The following is an 18,761-nucleotide window of genomic DNA, read 5'->3' as shown; positions in this document are numbered from 1 at the left end:
AGCCCTTTCTCACAAATTCCCCAATTTTCAATCGTATTTTGTCAGCGCTGGTAGCTAAATATCTCTTCAAGGAAAGGTATAGGTTGTACGCGCTAGACGCCACACCTAAGGTCACCATGCTCCAAACAAAAGGACGGAACTTAGACGCCGGAAAGAAACGCCATGGATTGCTGCTCAACGGCGAGAATTTGCCCGAGACATACGCGGAAATTCGCAAGGGAGTGAATCGTTCTTCGGTCGCCGATTTTGCCATCTACGCAGATCCTGCGGGGTCTTCAGAGCATTCTGGCGCATACGGTAGGGCAAGCCCCAGGAAGTCAATGGCGCCAGAACCGCTCCAGGCACGGTCTCCCAATGTCAGCATCATCCATGAAACGTCCAAAGCCAACGCAGCGACTAAGAACAAACACAGATTATCCATCACTTCTTTGGCGTCTACCACGTCTACTAGATCGTCGAGCAGCTTCAAGTCCCTGGCACAGAAGGTGGCCAATAGGATCTCCACAGCAGGCGAAGACGTCCAAAGCAAACGCCGGGGCAATACCAGAGGGTCTCTGGAGTCACCAGGTGTTCCTGAGGAAACTACCAAGGCTTCGACCAAATCTACAACTCCCATAGCATCCTCTGAGAAAAGACATCTCAAACCTATGGACTTTGGCGATTCGCCATCACCTGCCAAACCGAGAAGAAAAGCTTCACGGACCGAACTGGACTCATCACAGGAACCGTCGCGTCGTCACAGTGGTTTGTCGCGTATCAAAGAGTCGCTATCGATCCGTTCTAGCATGTTCAAACTGAGATCTGCTTCTGGAATGGCCTCTACAGCAGAAGATAACGAGTCGATTTCGTCAAGTTCATCCTCCTCAAGGTTACACATTCCAAAGTCAATTTCTATGAGAAAATCTCTTCTTTCTCTGAGCTCTGCGAAGGCCTCTACTGAATCCTCAAGCTCCTCTCCAACAACTCCAAGATTGGAAAAGACGATGATCTCACGGCCTGTTCCCCAACAGGCTTCCAAGGATAAGCTCATGAACAAACTTCGCAATTCCTCCTCGTTACTTTCCATTTCTTCCTACATTCCAGGAGAAGGTTCGCAGGAAATTGTCTCGGTTCCAGTCTCCAAGTTGGAGCATTTACAGTCCAATCTGCTTCTGAGACTGTGCTCTCAGAAAGAGACTATGCCGTTCGTGGACTTTTACAAATCCAAGGTCAATCCTAAAACATTTTACGAAAAACTAGCCGAGGCAGGTTACAGCGAGGTTTACGTGGAAAAGTCTCGAAAAACCCGCAAACCGTTGAATGTGTGGAAGATAATTCCATTTGGCCAGGAAGAGTTCGAACAACCACCAATCCAGGACCTAATCCAGGAACTTTCCATTACCATGTCGGTTTCACCACTTTTTGGATATGTCACTTTAAAAGCTGCCAAAGTTGTCAATGGCAAGTTTCCGGGTAAATTGATCTCTTTATGGGACAAATATGCCGAGAAACATGGTACTGTCAGTCAGAGACCTGACACTTATCCCGACTCCCAGAGATATCTGGTGATAGTTCAGGAATATGGTGGTGAGAGTCTTGAAAACTATCGCGTGAGGTCTTGGAGGCAGGCCTCTGAAATCTTCTGGGAAGTTGCCAAAGCTCTCAAAGAAGCCGAGGACAAGTTTGATTTTGAGCATCGTGATCTGCATTTGGGGAATATCCTGGTGAAAAAGAGAAAGAACTACTCAACCGTCGAGGAATTTGCTCAGCTATCTCTCGATCCCCAGAGTAAACAGTCTGATATTCAGGTTTCGTTGATCGACTATACTCTTTCCAGGGCCAAAATTTCAGGAAGAATAGTCTTCACTGGACTTGACAGTCCCAGCTTCTTTAAAGGTACCAAGGACTATCAATTTGATGTCTACCGATTCATGAGACAACACGTTTCCAAAGCGGCCTCGGCCTCGACTTCCCTTGCTGCATCATCATCCCCACTGACCAATACCCCACAAAATAACGTCACGCTTCATGGACTGCGTCATTCCCAATCAAACAGGTCGCTAGCTACTGTTTCCGACAACTCGGATGACACCATCAATTGGTCTGCCAAATGTCCCACAACAAATATTCTATGGCTCCATTATGTTGCTGACAAGCTTATCAACGCAAAAGACTTGGAACCAGTCAACCATATCCGCAAGAAGCTTTGCTCCTCGAGCGTGGGAATTGAAGCTGCCGAAGACTGCGACCTGGACCTCAATTCTGAGGAAATCGAAGCCTACCAGTCCATGATTTATATCCACAAATGTCTTGATCCACGTAAAAAACGGTTTGGAAAATCTTCCAAGCCAATATTCAAAGGAGGAGCTGTTGCCAGAGGGTCCATGCCTCACATCATGGTCAGTTTTAGTGATTTTGACAATATGTCTGATGTGCTAAATTGGGGGAAAGCCACGGGACTTTACTAATGACAATTTTTGTACTATTGTTTTATCGTTACTGGGTTTAGCGTCTAACTCATTGCATTATTTATTTAGTAGGTGGGTGAGAGACGGTAGGACGACGAGATGCAAATGCCATCCAGCAATGCGGAACACAGGTGTTGAATCAGAGTGTTGAATCAGAATCTTCACTCAAAAAGGCCGAACTGGCAATGTTAAGCGGCGAGCCCTATAGCCCAGCTTGACAATGTACGTTAATCTATACCAAGCACCCCCAATATCCACCAAATCAAAGACTGAGCACTCCTTCGTGAACATGATGCTTCAGCCCTTATTTAACCAGTTATTTTGCAGGCGTAGGTTTCAAAGGAATGGTCACTCTTGGACTTGTCACCAGAAACCGCACCGCAGAAAACACCAATCCTGACACCCTGCTAGAAGCAAAAACCCAAACGATGGGTCCAACAGATCCTCTGGGCAACAGTGGAAACGACATCAGAAACTCCACAGGTCTTGGCAACACCTTGTCGGGAATAGAGAATAGCACCCTTCTGGCAAAAAAGAACCTCACGGCATACAATGGAAGCGTAGTGACCAGCTTGATGGCCACAGCCACTTTAGCATTGAATGCCTCTCTTTTAACACCCAAAGACAACTCTAAATCGTTCTTTTCCTTCTCGAGCTTATCAAATCTGCGATTCAACTTGGTCCACTTGGCATACTGATCCTGTGCGCTGATGGCCGACCTCTCCACATAGATCTGTCTCAGCTCTTTGCGAACAGCATGCAAATGTTTGATTTCAGCTTCAGCAGATACTTGTTGATATCCAATCCATGCCTAATTCGAAAAACTATTAGTGACGAACAAGGAAACTGTATCTTGTTACGATTGATACTCACTGCCTGCTTGACCCTATCTTGGCCTATCCAGTTGAAAACCTTCTGGAATAACAGAAAGAGTGTAATAAACACGAGTAAACTCCAGGACTCCATAATAGAGATCAAATATAGCCTGAAATATAATCAAGTCACACCCAAAATGTACCCAAAATGTACCAAAGTCTTGCCAAACCACAACTAGAAATCATCCATTGTCATCGTCTATCTATCTTCTTACACCTGCACGACCCTGCAAAAAAACACACACCTGGACGAAGGCGGTGTCACCGAACCACCAAGGGGCTTGCTGTATTCAACTCATCCACCATATATCTTTTTTGAGGAGCTTTTGATAATCACAGAGTGGCCTAATTTCAGCCATCGAGAGCTCTTGTTAGTTGACCGCAAAACGCCCTTTATATTGGCGTAGAACTGGGGGAACACCGCCAAGAGAGAGTGATCACACATCCGAACCCGCTGATAAGACTACCATCTAAGCAACCAAACACAGCAAATCTAAGCAGGATCTTAGACTTTGTGATTGCAGCAGATACGAGGGAGCAACTATTCTGACCTATTTTGGTTTTGGTTTTGGTTTTGATTTTGATTTTGGTCTTGCTTCCATCAGCTAGCACGACACAGCGACTTGTACCAATATCCGATTGATTGTTCTCATACACACACCGAATGAGCAACATGGCAGAGACGATAAACTCCGATTCCAGCGAGGAGCTGGATACGTGGATATCGCAATATTGTTCGATGTTCGGCAGAGACTGGTTCGTCGAGGTTGACCCGGAGTTTATCGAGGACGACTTCAATCTTACAGGGCTGAACTCATCAGTTCCGTTCTTCAGAGAGGCCCTTGACACCATCTTGGACTTGGAGCCCGAAACTCCCATCAGGCAGCAGAATCTTCCGCTTGTGGAGCATGCTGCAGAGTTGCTGTACGGATTGATACACGCGAGGTACATCCTGACTAAACAAGGCCTACAGGCGATGGCCGAGAAATACGAACAGAAGCAGTTTGGCGTGTGTTCGCGGTTCTACTGTGAGGGAATGCACCTGATACCTGTGGGGAGATACGACCAGGCCGGAATAGAGACAGTGAGATTGTATTGTCCACGTTGCTGTGACATATATGTTCCGACGTCGTCGCGGTATTTGAACATTGACGGTGCCTTTTTTGGCACCAGTTTTGCTGGAGTTTTCGTGAAGATGTATCCTGAGATTGAAGAGCAATGCCAGCAGAGCAGGAATCGCGTTTACGAGCTGAAGCTGTACGGTTTCAAGATAAGCCCGCTGGCCCCCTCCGGTCCCCGAATGGCTTGGCTGAGAAGCACGCCCCAGACTGTTGAAGAAATCGCTGAGTACGATGCCTGTGAGTTCGAGCTTCCCCATGACGAGGAGGTAGACGTGGAGATCTACGACGATGACGATGACGACGATGAAGAAGACGAAGTACAGGTTTCGCGCGCCATTAAGGTGACGCCGAAGCCGGAATCGAAGAGGGCAGATGATGCCAGTGACAGCATGAAGAGTATTGTTAAGGAATGAGGACTTGTGAGGGTTTAGTTCGAAGTATATACGGAACGCCTTGAAAAGTTGATAAGCCATATGTTTCAGTTTCAGTAGACGCTTAATAGGTCTGGGCTACTTAGTTGGTTCAGATATCGTTGAATAGCAGGCTGTTCGCGGATATTACCAGATTTCCACTAACAGTTATTTAATTTCAACCAAGGTATTTTAAATGTTCACTATTTTTACACCTTCAAGCGTCACCTTTTGGGTCACGTGATAAAAGCACTTACACAGCAGCTTGATGGTCCAGGCCTTCTTCTTTACTAACCATTGATATAGCCATTACCAGCCATGTCACTCCATTTTGCAAGTAGGGAAGACTTGTTCATTTTTCAGAATCCAGTCGTGTATGCGCATACCGATTGCGGGTACTGTCATGGATCTAAACCTGACAAAAAGTACGGGTTCTCTCTGGAGTCGTTCAGATCACACCGATCCAGATTGATCTCTGTGGATTATCCCCGATCTGTTACCATTGGAGTTCCAATTTCGGTCATATCTTGTGAGAGATACGAAAGATTCTTGAATCTCGGGTATAGGCGAAGTGGGACCTTTTTGTACAAGGTGAGTGTGATTACTATGATGTGTTGAAACCCGTACTAACCAGTTACACCACCAGATGGATGCACTGAGAGGTTGTTGTCGCATGTACCCCATCAGAACCAATCTGGATAGGATAAAGCTGAACAAAGATCACAGACATACTGTTAACAGGTTTACGAAACGCGTCTTAGGAACTGAGATTGCTACTAAACATAATCGGCCTTTTAGTCTGGACGGACTAATTGAGGCTGAATCAGAATGTTCCGCTTCCAGGTTCCACACAATCATCGAGCCTGCAGATTTCTCCGAGGAAAAGTTCAAATTGTATTGCAAATACCAAATTCAGGTCCACAAAGATAAAGAATCGGATCTCAGTACCAAGTCGTTTACAAGATTCTTGTGCAAAGCTCCCTTTAGAACCGAGAACATCGATTACGTCGCTCTGAACAATTGGAGAAAAGGAGGAAATATTGACCAATTACGGAAGATGAAGGGCGCAATTCACGAATGTTACTATATCGACGATCAGCTGGTTGCAGTGGCAGTGTTAGATCTGCTTCCAAATAGCGTATCGTCAGTATACTTCATATGGGATCCGGCATATGCATCGTTAGGCCTGGGAACCCTCAGTGCTCTGAGGGAAGCGCTCTTCACCCAAAGATGTGGAAAACAGTGGTATATGATGGGCTATTACATAGCAGACTGTGTCAAGATGAAGTATAAGGGCAAGTTTGGAGGTGAAATCTGGGACCAATGCAGTAGCCAATGGGTGGAATTGGCAAAGGTAAACCATCTGATAGATGATGGGCGATTGTGCGTTTTTTTCAGCCCCGAGAAGGAGATTCCCTCCAGAGAGCTACCGATGAAGCCGTCAACTGCATCTCATGAAGCCAAGTATTATGATATCGCCGAGACCATATACAGTACGAATGGCGTGGCATACAAAGACGCACTGCGCGTTCTCGAAACTTTGGGCGAGATCAACGGCTTGGAAGACTATTTTGAAGAGAATGAATTCAATCTCTTTGACCAGAAGGTGGTGAGTGAAGTGTACTCGAGTGACGTGCTACCACGAGTCTGTCCCGGGCTAACTCCCTTATGGCAAATCAAAGAGCTGATAGATTCCAAAGCTTTGGAAAACATCGAGGATTGTCAGCGGAACCCATTCGTTCAACCAGGATTGAGCCTCTCCAAGTGTAACCCCGATGAAACGAAACAGGTAGTTGATTTCGTCCGGCTATTTGGAATCGACGAACTCAAAGACATACTATTTGTATAAGCCACAACAGATATTGAGTTTCGGAACAAAGGTGCATTATTCCGTAAATCTTCTTCGGAATGCGCAAAAGGCCAAATGAAATTAAGAGTCATCTTTCTAGAAGGCGCGGGGTCCTGACCGGATGATGTGATGTGGTAATGACCTCATCCAAAAATGGGTAGTGTGCACGACCTCGCGGGTATAAATATCCGGGGTAGGGGGCCTTGATTTGGACAACTGTTCTTCTCTGGATTCTGCAAAGAACTAGCTTCTTTTACATTTTATCAACTCAATCTCACACCAAGTTACAATCATGGCAAGAACCAACAAATGGAACAACCACCACTCCTCCGAGGAGACTGCCCGCTACTTCACCCACAACGGCCATATCGATGCCGCTCCTAACGGAATCAAGAAAGGTGGGGCTGGTAAGAACAACTGGGGAACCGTCGGATCTGAGATCGACGATCTCATCGACTCAGGTGAGATTCCTCCAGTCTTCAAGAGGGAGAGAAGAGGTTCAAACCACTCCCAGCTTGAGAGAAGATTCTCGAACGCCCAAAACCAAAGCAGCGCCCCAGCGGCGTCTGATGACGACAATGTTGATGAAAATGACTATTAATGATGCATTAGATGAAGCTCTCATGTAACTGTTGTCTTGACTGACTGCGGTTTGTGATCTTCCATGAAGATAGAGCAATACAGGCCTTTTGAGCCGTTTTAGCTGGAATGAGAGAGTTTTGGTTCTACGAGATAATGTTTCTTTGGTCTGGGACCTTAGAGATTATCCGGAGAGAATCTGCCTTGTTCCAGTATTTTATTAATTAACCAAAACCCACAAATATCATAACTTACGATTCTTGCTTTGCTTGTAGCAGCCATGAAAAAGCAATCGGTTCCCACCAGAAACCGATGGAATGTGATTGGATTACACAGATTTGTTGGCTTTGATAAATATTTGTTGGCTATCAGCTGACAATAAATCAACAAAAAATCAGCCAGGAGTTTGCTATTGCTGAATTTCTCGCTGGAATGGTCGAGTTTCAGTTACTGCCTGTTGGCCAAAGTGTGGGGTGATGATCTGCCCCTCAGGCCTGTTTGAGTCATTCTGTCAACACTCATGGTTTCGTCGATTTAACTGGCAAAATTAAAAAAGTGCAGAAATCGGAGGTTTTAGCATAAGTTAATCTACTGTTGCAGTTGAATACCAAGCTTGGTGTTTTCCCACTAGACTGTATCAATGCTGTTCTGATCTCTACGATCTGAACCAAAATCGAATGACTGGGCTTTTTAGAGCGCAACAGAAGGCAGACCTGTGGCACTGTGGTTTGGAACTTCCAAATTGCATAGTGAGAGCCGGTTACAATCAAACATGCCAATGGATATAACTAATACCCATAGAATATTCCAGTAACATCTGTAAGCATTGAAATTTGGCTTGGTGGGAATGGATGTCATGGACCTCATCTCAAAACGGAAGCCGATGGCGACCATGCATGGAAGTACCGAATGTAGCTTCAGTACAGCTTGCCTGTACATATATAGCTGAGTCTGTTCAGAATTAAAAAACTACTTCAACGAGTTTCCTTCTCCGTTGCTTAAAATGGTCAAACAAAATCCGTTCGTTCTCGAGCAGTTTATGGATGCCCATGAGACAGGTATCGAATACAACCTGGGCGAGACCTGTTGCTCTTCACTTTCCATCAAGGAGCTAGAAATCTTGTGCGGCGAACCTTTCCCGTTGCATGAGATTGTTGAACAAAAACTGGCTTACACCTGGATCAAGGGATCAGACCGATTGCGGGATCTGGTTGCTGGCAGCTATCAGGGCATTGGGAGAGAGGACGTTGTTATCACCAACGGTGCTATTGGAGCCAACTTTCTGACGCTCTATGCCCTTGTTGGACCGGGTGACCATGTGATAGTGGTGGATCCAGCTTACGAGCAATTGAGCTCTGTTCCCAAAATGTTTGGAGCAGAAGTATCGCTTTTGAAGTTGAGCGCTGATGAAAACTACATTCCCAACGTGGACAAGTTGGATCAGTTATCTCAAAAAAACACTAAAATGATCGTGATAAATAATCCCAACAACCCTACGGGCTCTCTCATTCCTACGGAAACTATGAATGCGATAGTTGAGATTGCTCGGAAAACGGATGCCTACGTCCTATCAGATGAGGTCTATCGACCATTGTTCCACTCGATTCCAGATTCAGATATTCCGCCATCTATAGTGGAAATCTATGACAAGGGCATATCTACAGGCTCGATGTCCAAGGCATATGCTCTGGCTGGAATTCGGTTGGGATGGGTGGTTTCAAAGTCTCGAGAAGCCATAGAAGAGTGCCTTTCGAGGAGAGATTTCAACACCATCTCGGTTTCCTGTGTTGACGACATAATAGCATGTTACGCTCTGAAGCACAAGAAGTCAATTCTGAAGAGAAATTACGAGTTGCTACTAACAAATTTGCAAATTCTTCAAAAGTTCCTGGATGAAACTAAGGGTCAAATAACTTGTGTTCTTCCCAAAGCTGGAACAACAGCTTTCATTCGGGCTGAAACCACCGCAAGCAGTATGGATTTCTCATTAGAGCTTATTAAAAAGTACAACACTCTGATTGTTCCAGGTGAAACCTTTGGGTATCCTGGTTACTTCAGGATTGGCTTTGGCAACACTAAAGAAGACTTGGTACATGGTCTTGAAAACTTCAAGACTTTGCTAAAAGAGAAGCCAAAAAACACATAGGAATAATGGTCACCCAACCCTTATATGAGAGCAAAAACAAACATACATCCCTGCTTTATAAATGATCGACCAACAGCAATAGATGTTTCCCTATGATCGCTATAGATAAGACTTGAAGGCTTTCTTTATCGCACAACACGTGACCAAATATGTTATCACACGACAAAATATAAATCATTGTGTAACAGAATTGTGCCTGCCTGAGCCGCCGTTATACTGTGACCCAATAGCAACAAGAGTTTTTCAAGGCAAAAGAGAAGTTATCCGAGTCTCTGGAATCTGATACAAGCCACTTGAACTTTTAAGAGCTGGCTTCTTTCCCGGTACTGGCCCGACATTTAGTGCCTACGCTTAACCCCGTCAAAGGGCTGCTTCTTGAAGGAGGATACCACCCGCGATGTTTCACACTCCGCCCACAAACCCAAATCACGAGGTCTGGTCTTCAGAGACGGCTTTGAAGAACTCGTATTTTTCTTCATACGAACCGGAAGCGGAAGCTACTGAAATTCACCAAATATCAACGGTGGCACCCCAGCTGGCTAAGCCGGCAGAACCCGTTGTTCCGGGTGCTAAAGATGATTCTAACACAATGGCCAAAGATGCCATATTGCCAACAGAGGAGCCTGCTACTATTGCTGGAGAAAATACGATTCAAGAAGCACCAAAATTGGATGACACCTTGCCGCCTCAGCTACAACGTGAATTGGATAACTTTGCCAAGTTCCTAAAGGAACCCAGATTCACCAAGCCCTTGTCAATGTACGACATAGCAAACCTTTTTCAAAAATTCTATCTTGATTTCAACGAAAAAAGTGTCAGATTTGTGAAGGGAGGTCTTCCTGAATTGAAGCTCACGAAGAGACGAAGCAGAGTGTCATCCATACCTCTGTTGGATCCAAATGAGATTGCAATGAAAAAGTCCCAGGAAAAGCTCAACAGTGTTAAGATTCATCATTACAACTTATTGATAGAAAAACTGGCTTGCAAAAGATTCTACGACTCGATTTTGGTACCCAAATCTGGATTGCCCACTGATTTGGCTGAGCTACAGATCAACGAGATGTTGAATAAGAAGTTGGGTATCTTGTTCAAAATGAACGTGTCTTTGAAAAGCTTGGATATAGAGTTGCCGGTTGAGGAGGAATTTTTTATTTGCAAGCTGGACGAGGCTGTGATTCCCCAATTCGTCACTATGGCCGTGGAAACCTCACCCATTTGCAAGTTGAGATGCCTCTACAGGGTCCACGAGGAGATCAGCGAGGTTGTGAAGGCGATTCAAGCAGATTCTGAAGCTTCTTCTTCCGCATCTTCGTCTTCGTCGAAACAATTGCACATGAACACAGACCTGTACCTTCCCGTGCTGATCTTCTGTATCATGAACCTTCGAGAGTTGCACAAAATTGATATATATCAACAGTTACAGTTCATCAAACGATTCAAGAATGAGGTATTTTTCGAGACTGGTCTTCTGGATGAACACGATGATGGCAGCAGCAATGAGAGAGGCGAGCTTCTGTATGTGTTGACCAACTTGGAGGCCAGTATCATGTACTTGGGAAGTTGCACAGCCGAAAATTTATCCCTGGAAGTCACATCTGATATTCTGGATGAATTGGACCCAGAAGCAGTTTTGCTTGACGATGACCAGAGAATACAGAGACACGCTGAGATTCTGGAACTTTTGGCCAAACCAATCTCGTTTGAGGCTGCCTCTGTAAGCCCAACCCCCACATCACAGCACACCAGATCAAGGCGCCCTTCTAAACAGTCGAGCAATAGTGGATCGAGAAAGAGCTCATTCAGCAACGTTAGCGAGGAGAATGCTACAACCGTGCCAGCCAATTCCTCCAGGTTTTCTCTTCTCAACGGACCTGCTGACTTCTCTCTCTACAATGCTGACCAGGGTCTGCGTACTATCAGCACAGCGGTTGACTCCAGTTTCCGCAGTATCTTGGGCAGATTTTCGTCTACAGAATTGCCCTCGTGGACTGCTGTCAGTGCTCACCATGACCCGAACGAGATCAGCGAGGAAACCAAGTCCCAGATCGAAGAGAGCTTGCAGTCAATGCATGTATCGTCCATCGGCGAGAACAATGCAAAGCAAGAGCAAACTCATGATCAGAAAATCACGCCTACTTCGTCCATTTCTACCACTTCGACAGTCAACAGTGGTGGGAACCACTCGCTTAACTCCACCGGAAGCAACACAGTGAGACCCCCACCAATCGCGATACTTCCTGAGAAATCAGAACCTACCACTTTTTCCACCATCCCGCTTTCTCCTGCCAATGGCGATCGTTTCACGGCCTTCAACAAGATCACCAGCAGTGTGAATGGGGTGATGAAGAACTTCAGACCTTTGAGCGCTTCCTCATCCTCAACTTCTCTCAGCAACAATCTAGAAACATCAGCACCGCTCTTCGAAACTGTTTCACCAAACAGACAGGGCAATTCCAGATCTAGAAGCAGAACTGCTAGTTTTATGTCTAGCTCTATCTTCGGTGGTGGTCAGCCTGCTTCCAACAGCAGTGCACCCACTTTGAATTCCGTACACAGAAGCAGTTTATTTGGAACCATAGAGAATGCTATAGAGAAAACCACCAAGACAAGATCCCGTGGGAACAGTATGTTGAGCGACCCAGGCCGCGAGATACGAGCCTCCGACGCGGATACGGCCTCTGTTTCCACCGGTGATCTTTCCTCGGCAATAGTGAAGCTGGAGCCGGATCTGAAACAGCTGAACAGGTTTGAGAACAAAGAGTTCACAGAGTTGTCTGTTTCGGAGCTGAACGAGATGTTCAACAATTACAAGCTGATCATGGACCGTCTTCAATAGAGATGAGAAAGACGTCATCAGTGTTCTCCGTCCATGATTTTCTTGCCTGTTTTGCTCGAATCATTGCCACCTCCAATATTGGCTATTATCAGACACTATAGCCGCTCTCCATATTTATTGCCTTTATAACTTGCATCAGACCTCAAAAAAGATTCGCTTTCTTGGGACGTGTTTGTAGCCCTAAACCTCTGGTTGTGTACGCAGCGTGGAGTCAACAACACACTCGTTCGAGAAAATATCAACACCCAGTTTCAAGGTGACGAAGTGAAGTGTTGAGAGCATTAAACCAAGACAAAGAGATAACAGAACGAATCTTGGTTCGATTGCATTGCATATTATGCATAACGTTTGGTCGTGTGTTTCCCATATATGGCTCATCGCGAGCGTGAGGAGCGTGAAATAGATCAAGTCCTCTAAGGCAACTGGTCCAGTTTTGAAACAGCAACCATACCAAGTCCTCCACTGCCCAAATGTCCAAGAAAACATCAATTCCTATCTTCCTGTTTACATTCAATTGTGCAAAAACCAATCAAGCCACACAGGATTTGGAGGACGCACTGGGAAGAGCGTATCCCCAGGCCCATCCCCCACCGTCTTTACTGGTGTTCGGGTTCCAGGAGATCTGCTCCGTTATTGATTCCACCTCGTATGCTACCGTTAATCAGCATGTGATTCAGATGAATGATTTTCTTCTCGGGAGTCTCAGTGCGAGATATGGCTCCGATTACAGTTTTAGTACGGTGGGTATAAACCATACTGGCTCTGTAGCACTGATAGTGATAACCCCATACCCCAGCAAAGTATCTCAGGTGAAAACCGCCAACATGTCCTGCGGAAGACTTTTGTCAAGCACCAAAGGTGGGGCTGGTGTCAGACTCAAGCTTCGGGTCAAAGAATCGGAAAACCCGGTGGGGTTCACCTTCGTGGCTGCCCATTTCATGGCAGCAGAGGGTGAGAAGTATCTACTCAGGAGAAACCAAAACTACCTGACTTTGTTGCAAGGAATGGATTTTGGAGATGGATTTGGCGTTATAAAGCCCCGGTTCCACTGTTTCTTCATGGGCGATCTCAATTACAGAGCCTCGGGTGGGTTTCACGGAAAGCATAGACCTTCCTCGAGAGCCTCGGAGTCGGAGCGACTCATCTCTGATTTCGAATCCACAGACGAATTGAGCATCTACAGAACGGCCGGCGAGGTCTTTTGGGGATTTGAAGAGCCTCCGGTCACGTTCAAGCCAACCTACAAGTTCAAGGTTGGAACCTCTGAATATACATCCAAAAGGGTTCCTTCGTGGTGCGACCGCATTCTGTACCAGAACTACACAGAGGAGTATCACGATACCACCGAACCACTCGAACGAGTACTGGAGTACAATTCCATACCATCTCTGAAGACGTCAGATCACATTCCTGTTTATCTCAACATTGAAGTTCCCACCGACCCACCATTGAGCATAGTGAATAACAGAGGATACCTGATAGATGCCAGTGGTATCAGCGTTGATAACATCTATCTGAAACCAACCAAGCTGACGTCTTATTACTCGAAATTTGGCATTGCGACCGATGTGGTCTTCCGCGCGGTATTATTGGGTCTTCTGACAAATACTGGAAGGATAGTACTGGCTGTTTTGGTGTTGTTTTTAGTATGGGTTTTTCGTTTCTGATTGCAGTCCCATGGTCATTTGCCTACTCTGGGTATCGTTTGGTTGCATGCTTTTGTCTCTCCTTTATTTAATCTCAAGCAGTTATGTTACAAATCTGTGCCACGCCTTGAATTCGCACCCGAGGAGCAATCCACTGACCTCATAAGCAATCTCAGACCAACTTTTTGACTAATTCTCACCTCCAGACAGCAATTTCTCATTTGCTGCCATACTTTGCCTTGCCAATGTCAAACGGCAGATAACGATACTTCAACATGTGCTGGATCTGCCTTCTCATAGTGAGCGAAAACAGCACTATGAAATACATCAGGAGAATGGGCCAGAACACTGGTATGTCCAACAGTGGAATGAACGAGCTCACTAGCGCGATCGAGGTGGAAGCCGTGGCCTTAAACCAGAACTTGAATTCAGGTAATCTCCTGATGAAGGGACGAAACTCCTCGTCATTTTCAGTCATACCAGACATTCCTTCCTCCGTGGACTCATCACGCATCTCTTGTTCCAGCGAAGGATCAAATTTGGGAGTCAAAAACTGCAGAAACATGTTCAACAGGTAGATTGCATACGTGTAGCAAACAATATACCAACCTTCAGCATATATTATTCTCAACATGAACAAGGTGATCAACACGTAGAACGCAACCCATCTGTACAACGTGTGAGGAGTCACCAAATCCAAGTACCGGCGATACGTCACCCTCAATCGCGAAACGTACACATCCAGCTTGTCTTGTAATGATTCTGACATTTTTCAGATGTAAATATTATTGGAATTTCAATTGTTCTTGCAAGGACAATGGCGGGTGTATTTGATTGAAAATCGGACGTGTCTTGTTTTAACGATCTACACATGATTTTCTCATGCACGTGACTAAATGGCAGAAGACCCTAACTATTTACAGGCAAGCCGGCTTCTATAAATCACCTAAACACCATGAATCTTAAAGTAATGGACTCAGAATTTTGGTGGCTAGAACAACACCGGGGCTTATTTTGCGGCCCTCTTTCTCAAAGTCTTTCAGGGCAATTTTGGTGGTGTACTGCTGGAGATGCTCTATCTCTGCCTGCATCTTTGACTTCAGATCTGGGTCGGAGGTGATGATCACGGCATTCGTTTCGAGATCCACCGAGTATGCACGTTTTGTGTAGTTGGAAGAACCCACCACTGTTATGGACGGTTCATTTTCGTCGGGCGCGGTGATCCAAATTCCCTTCGCATGGTAGGACCATCCACCAACCGTGTTGACTATTCCATTCTGCCATTCATAGACGTTGATTTGCGCGTCGCGACGATTGTCCCTCACACTTTCCAAGAACTTCTTTGTGTTGTACAGGTATGCAGCGGGTAAATAGTATGAGATTCCGCCGGATTTGTAGAAGGAATTGGCCTCGGGAGCAGCAGTTATGATGGTTCCTTGGCCCAAAGCACTCAAAAACCGTTTCTGGAGTTGGGAATGCATGTTGAAATAACCCGCGGTAAATGTCCATTTGGTGGTCGGGGAATCAAGTAACGAAAGCAAGCGCAGAATGGCCGGTTTCTCAGTAGACTGGTCTGGCTTCATCAGAGGAGTGAATTGCGAAACGGGATAAACAACTGTGTCATTTGGCTGCGTTACAATGGGCTCTGCGGACTCGCTGCCGCTCTCCTTGAGAACTTTGTGGAGAAAAAAAGTCGAGTCAATAATGAATCTTTCGAGGTTCAGATGTGGCTCGGAGGTCTTATTGGAGGAGGGCCAGTACAATCTGAACGTTGATTTGGAATTCGAAGGTAACAACTGGTAGCTCAACGAGCCAATGGCTGATTGAACTTTGAAGTAGTAATCTGACAATTTTTCAGACTTGAAGACATAGTATCTGTCCTGGCGATTGGTGAAGTAGTCCTGAGATAAATTTGCCCCACTTAAAATAACTTCATGATCAAAGCCGTAAATCTTCATATGTTGAAGACCCCAAATCTCATTCAGACGGCGTGGAAACACAGCCTTGTTGATACCGTTCAAATGCGGAGTATGGTACATCCTCACATCGACCCTATGCTGGCCAAACTCCTCCACCAAACCAGCCAAAAGAGTAGCAGGACACCTTTCTGGTTCCTCTCTAGTTGATCTCAGAGCATCGGCAAGAATGCTCACCTTCAACTTGGAATTTTCTCTCAAAGCACTTGCAAGACATCCTACCAGCTCGTCCTGGGCCTTTCCGATGTAAAGAGACGATAGAAAGATGCGTTTCTGTGCACCAGCAATTTTCTCCTTCAATAGCGAGTAAAACTCCTCAGGATGCGATAAAATGCTTATTTCGCCTTGCTTGAGCAAAAACCTCGGCGCAACCCCATCCAATTGGTTGATGACAGCTCTAAGCTTTGGATGAAATCCATCTCCAACCGTCAGTGAAGAGTTCCGAGTGGTCACCGTGGTATAGCTTCGCACCACGTTCCGATTAACAGTATTCCAGGCACCACAATGGAACATGTGATTGAGCGATGCAAAGAACATTCTGGAACGACACACCAAACAGCGAACCTGTTGATTAAATCTATAATGCTTTTGAGAAGAACACAGTGAATTGCCGTGCTCCATACAAATTCAAGAAGGTGCCTCCTACAATAGTCTTGGACTCAATGCACTACCCCATTAAATTTAATTTTTCTGGCTATTACAACATTCGACTTGTTTTACATATGGTATACTACTGAAAGACCCTAGTTGTCTTGCGAAATATTTGCAGTTTTCGAAACAATTTTTACGTTGGCGTGAGTTATATGAAAAAAGGTGCTCAAATTTGGCCCCTTTTACACTTTGCGAGAGCATATATACCCAGAGCCAGAAGAGTCACAACGATGTCAGAAAAAGAGACAGATTCGCCGTCAAGTGTTTACACCACTGAGACCGAGGAAGTGGTGCAGAGTGAGTCAGGTGCTCCACGTGGAGTGAAAAGAACAAAACACAACGCCTTCTACGATCAATTTAGGGATAAGAATGGATTCAAGGTGAAGCAATCAGCAGTGGATGCAAAGAGCTTTAGTGCCTATGAGCAGTTAGGCGGCTCTAACAACCACGAAAATCTCGCAGGCATTCCTAGTGACCGTACGATGTTCGAGGAGGAATCCGAGGCTAAATACGTGATTGACGGGACTTTAAGGAGAGTGCAGCCGTATTGGTTCACGTATATGACCTACTGCAAGTTGAGATGGAGGAATCGCACGATCTTGGACATTTTCGCCTCAGAATTCCGAATGAAGCCGGAATCGTACTATAGAAACAACATAGAGAGTGGAAAGGTGACGATCAATAAGGAGATTGCCAACGTGGATAGCATAGTCTCAAATGGAGATCTCATCAGCCATAGAGCACACAGACACGAACCACCTGTCAGCTCGAAACCCATCAAGATCGTGTATCAGGACGATGAACTAGTGGTGATAGACAAACCATCAGGAATTCCTGTTCACCCCACAGGCAGATTCAGGTTCAACACCGTGACGATGATCATGCAATCCGAGTTCGGAATGACTGTTCATCCGTGTAATCGGTTGGACCGACTGACAAGTGGTCTGATGTTTCTGGGAAAGACTGCTAAGGGAGCCGAGAAGATGGTGAAGCAGATGCGGGAAAGAGATGTTAGAAAGGAGTACCTTGCTAAGGTGGTTGGAGAGTTTCCCCTTGGCGAGATCACCGTTGACGAGCCAATTAAAACGGTATCTCCAATGCATGCTTTGAATCGTGTTGACCCCAGCGGAAAAGAGGCCACCACCCAGTTTAGAAGGATTTCCTATGATGGAAAGACAAGTCTCGTACTTTGCAGACCGCTTACCGGAAGAACTCATCAGATCAGAGTCCATCTTCAATGGCTGGGCCATCCAATAGCCAACGATCCCCATTATTCTAGTCCCGTAGTTTGGGGCGAAAATCTGGGAAAAAATGGAGAAGGCGACACTGAAAAAATAGTTGAAATCCTGGCCAAATTTGGCAAGACTGAAGTTGCTACCAGTTGGGCTTTTCCTGAAACCACTGGAGAGGTGATTCTGGATGACCCATGTCCTATTTGCGATAGCGAGCTCTATTCCGACCCTGGTCCCAACGATTTAAACCTATGGTTACATGCATTCAAGTATGAAGCCTCTGACAGGTCTTGGAGCTACAAAACGGATTTGCCAGATTGGGCCTTGGATGACCATCGTGTGTTTATGAAGCAGGCAGTGGAGGAAGCGCGCAAATGCGGCCCCACCACGACGGCGTTTGGTGTTGGAGCCTTACTGGTTAAAGACGGAAAGGTCATTTCCACTGGATACTCCAGGGAGCTACCTGGAAACACACATGCTGAACAATGCGCTTTAGAGAAGTACTACGCTGAACACGGCGTGGATGACGTGCCAGAGGGAACCGTGTTATATACCACCATGGAACCATGCAGTGAGAGGCTAAGCGGAAATCTGCCATGTGTCGACCGGGTTGTCAAGTCTAACATTATCACCTGCTTTGTGGGGGTTCTGGAGCCAGACACTTTTGTGAAGAACAATGTTGGGTATACAAAGCTGGGAGATGCCAATATCAATTACTTGCAAGTTCCGGGGTTCGAGAAGGAGTGTCTCGAGGCTGCTTTCAATGGCCACGCGGAAGGCCCCAAAAATGTTTAAAAGAGGTTCCAAAGCATGTTTGATTTGTTATAGAAATATATATATATAAAACAAATCAGCCAGTCCTCCTGACCGTAACCTAGTTGAATAATTCCAGAATCATCCATACCCCAAATTTGATGTGGGGTCAGAATTAGCCGACAGAGTGCGCGTGCTAAATCCGTGGATAAGAAACAATCGCTTTCGTCCGAGGCTATT

General features: G+C 45.7%; 11 protein-coding genes across 11 annotated transcripts; 8 read left to right on the top strand and 3 right to left on the bottom strand.

The window, feature by feature from the left end:
* Nucleotides 1-116: 116 nt before the first annotated feature.
* KUCA_T00003935001 (uncharacterized protein) lies at nt 117-2,447 on the top strand (the record flags this gene model as incomplete). Its single annotated transcript, XM_022602400.1, has 1 exon — nt 117-2,447. One exon carries the CDS (start codon nt 117-119, stop codon nt 2,445-2,447), a length of 2,331 nt encoding a protein of 776 aa, XP_022459947.1.
* A 316-nt stretch (nt 2,448-2,763) lies between these two features.
* Nucleotides 2,764-3,413, bottom strand: KUCA_T00003934001 (uncharacterized protein; the record flags this gene model as incomplete). The annotated part of the gene is made up of 2 exons (XM_022602399.1): nt 2,764-3,258; nt 3,321-3,413. 2 exons carry the CDS (start codon nt 3,411-3,413, stop codon nt 2,764-2,766), a joined length of 588 nt encoding a protein of 195 aa, XP_022459946.1.
* Nucleotides 3,414-3,986: 573 nt separating this feature from the next.
* KUCA_T00003933001 (uncharacterized protein) lies at nt 3,987-4,856 on the top strand (the record flags this gene model as incomplete). The annotated part of the gene is made up of 1 exon (XM_022602398.1): nt 3,987-4,856. One exon carries the CDS (start codon nt 3,987-3,989, stop codon nt 4,854-4,856), a length of 870 nt encoding a protein of 289 aa, XP_022459945.1.
* A 315-nt stretch (nt 4,857-5,171) lies between these two features.
* KUCA_T00003932001 (uncharacterized protein) lies at nt 5,172-6,702 on the top strand (the record flags this gene model as incomplete). The annotated part of the gene is made up of 2 exons (XM_022602397.1): nt 5,172-5,444; nt 5,500-6,702. 2 exons carry the CDS (start codon nt 5,172-5,174, stop codon nt 6,700-6,702), a joined length of 1,476 nt encoding a protein of 491 aa, XP_022459944.1.
* A 292-nt stretch (nt 6,703-6,994) lies between these two features.
* Nucleotides 6,995-7,303, top strand: KUCA_T00003931001 (uncharacterized protein; the record flags this gene model as incomplete). Its single annotated transcript, XM_022602395.1, has 1 exon — nt 6,995-7,303. One exon carries the CDS (start codon nt 6,995-6,997, stop codon nt 7,301-7,303), a length of 309 nt encoding a protein of 102 aa, XP_022459943.1.
* A 981-nt stretch (nt 7,304-8,284) lies between these two features.
* KUCA_T00003930001 (uncharacterized protein) lies at nt 8,285-9,427 on the top strand (the record flags this gene model as incomplete). Its single annotated transcript, XM_022602394.1, has 1 exon — nt 8,285-9,427. One exon carries the CDS (start codon nt 8,285-8,287, stop codon nt 9,425-9,427), a length of 1,143 nt encoding a protein of 380 aa, XP_022459942.1.
* Nucleotides 9,428-9,824: 397 nt separating this feature from the next.
* On the top strand, nt 9,825-12,263 carry KUCA_T00003929001 (uncharacterized protein; the record flags this gene model as incomplete). The annotated part of the gene is made up of 1 exon (XM_022602393.1): nt 9,825-12,263. One exon carries the CDS (start codon nt 9,825-9,827, stop codon nt 12,261-12,263), a length of 2,439 nt encoding a protein of 812 aa, XP_022459941.1.
* Nucleotides 12,264-12,733: 470 nt separating this feature from the next.
* KUCA_T00003928001 (uncharacterized protein) lies at nt 12,734-13,930 on the top strand (the record flags this gene model as incomplete). The annotated part of the gene is made up of 1 exon (XM_022602392.1): nt 12,734-13,930. The coding sequence occupies one exon, from the start codon at nt 12,734-12,736 to the stop codon at nt 13,928-13,930; it is 1,197 nt and encodes a 398-aa protein (XP_022459940.1).
* Nucleotides 13,931-14,126: 196 nt separating this feature from the next.
* Nucleotides 14,127-14,678, bottom strand: KUCA_T00003927001 (uncharacterized protein; the record flags this gene model as incomplete). The annotated part of the gene is made up of 1 exon (XM_022602391.1): nt 14,127-14,678. One exon carries the CDS (start codon nt 14,676-14,678, stop codon nt 14,127-14,129), a length of 552 nt encoding a protein of 183 aa, XP_022459939.1.
* Nucleotides 14,679-14,871: 193 nt separating this feature from the next.
* On the bottom strand, nt 14,872-16,422 carry KUCA_T00003926001 (uncharacterized protein; the record flags this gene model as incomplete). The annotated part of the gene is made up of 1 exon (XM_022602390.1): nt 14,872-16,422. One exon carries the CDS (start codon nt 16,420-16,422, stop codon nt 14,872-14,874), a length of 1,551 nt encoding a protein of 516 aa, XP_022459938.1.
* Nucleotides 16,423-16,688: 266 nt separating this feature from the next.
* On the top strand, nt 16,689-18,563 carry KUCA_T00003925001 (uncharacterized protein; the record flags this gene model as incomplete). Its single annotated transcript, XM_022602389.1, has 1 exon — nt 16,689-18,563. The coding sequence occupies one exon, from the start codon at nt 16,689-16,691 to the stop codon at nt 18,561-18,563; it is 1,875 nt and encodes a 624-aa protein (XP_022459937.1).
* Between the last annotated feature and the right edge of the window lie 198 nt (nt 18,564-18,761).

The sequence above is a fragment of the Kuraishia capsulata genome, genomic scaffold, assembly GCF_000576695.1.
Source record: "Kuraishia capsulata CBS 1993 genomic scaffold, Kuraishia_capsulata_scaffold_4, whole genome shotgun sequence".
NCBI lineage: Eukaryota > Fungi > Ascomycota > Pichiomycetes > Pichiales > Pichiaceae > Kuraishia > Kuraishia capsulata.
This window is presented reverse-complemented; position numbering and strand designations above follow the sequence as displayed.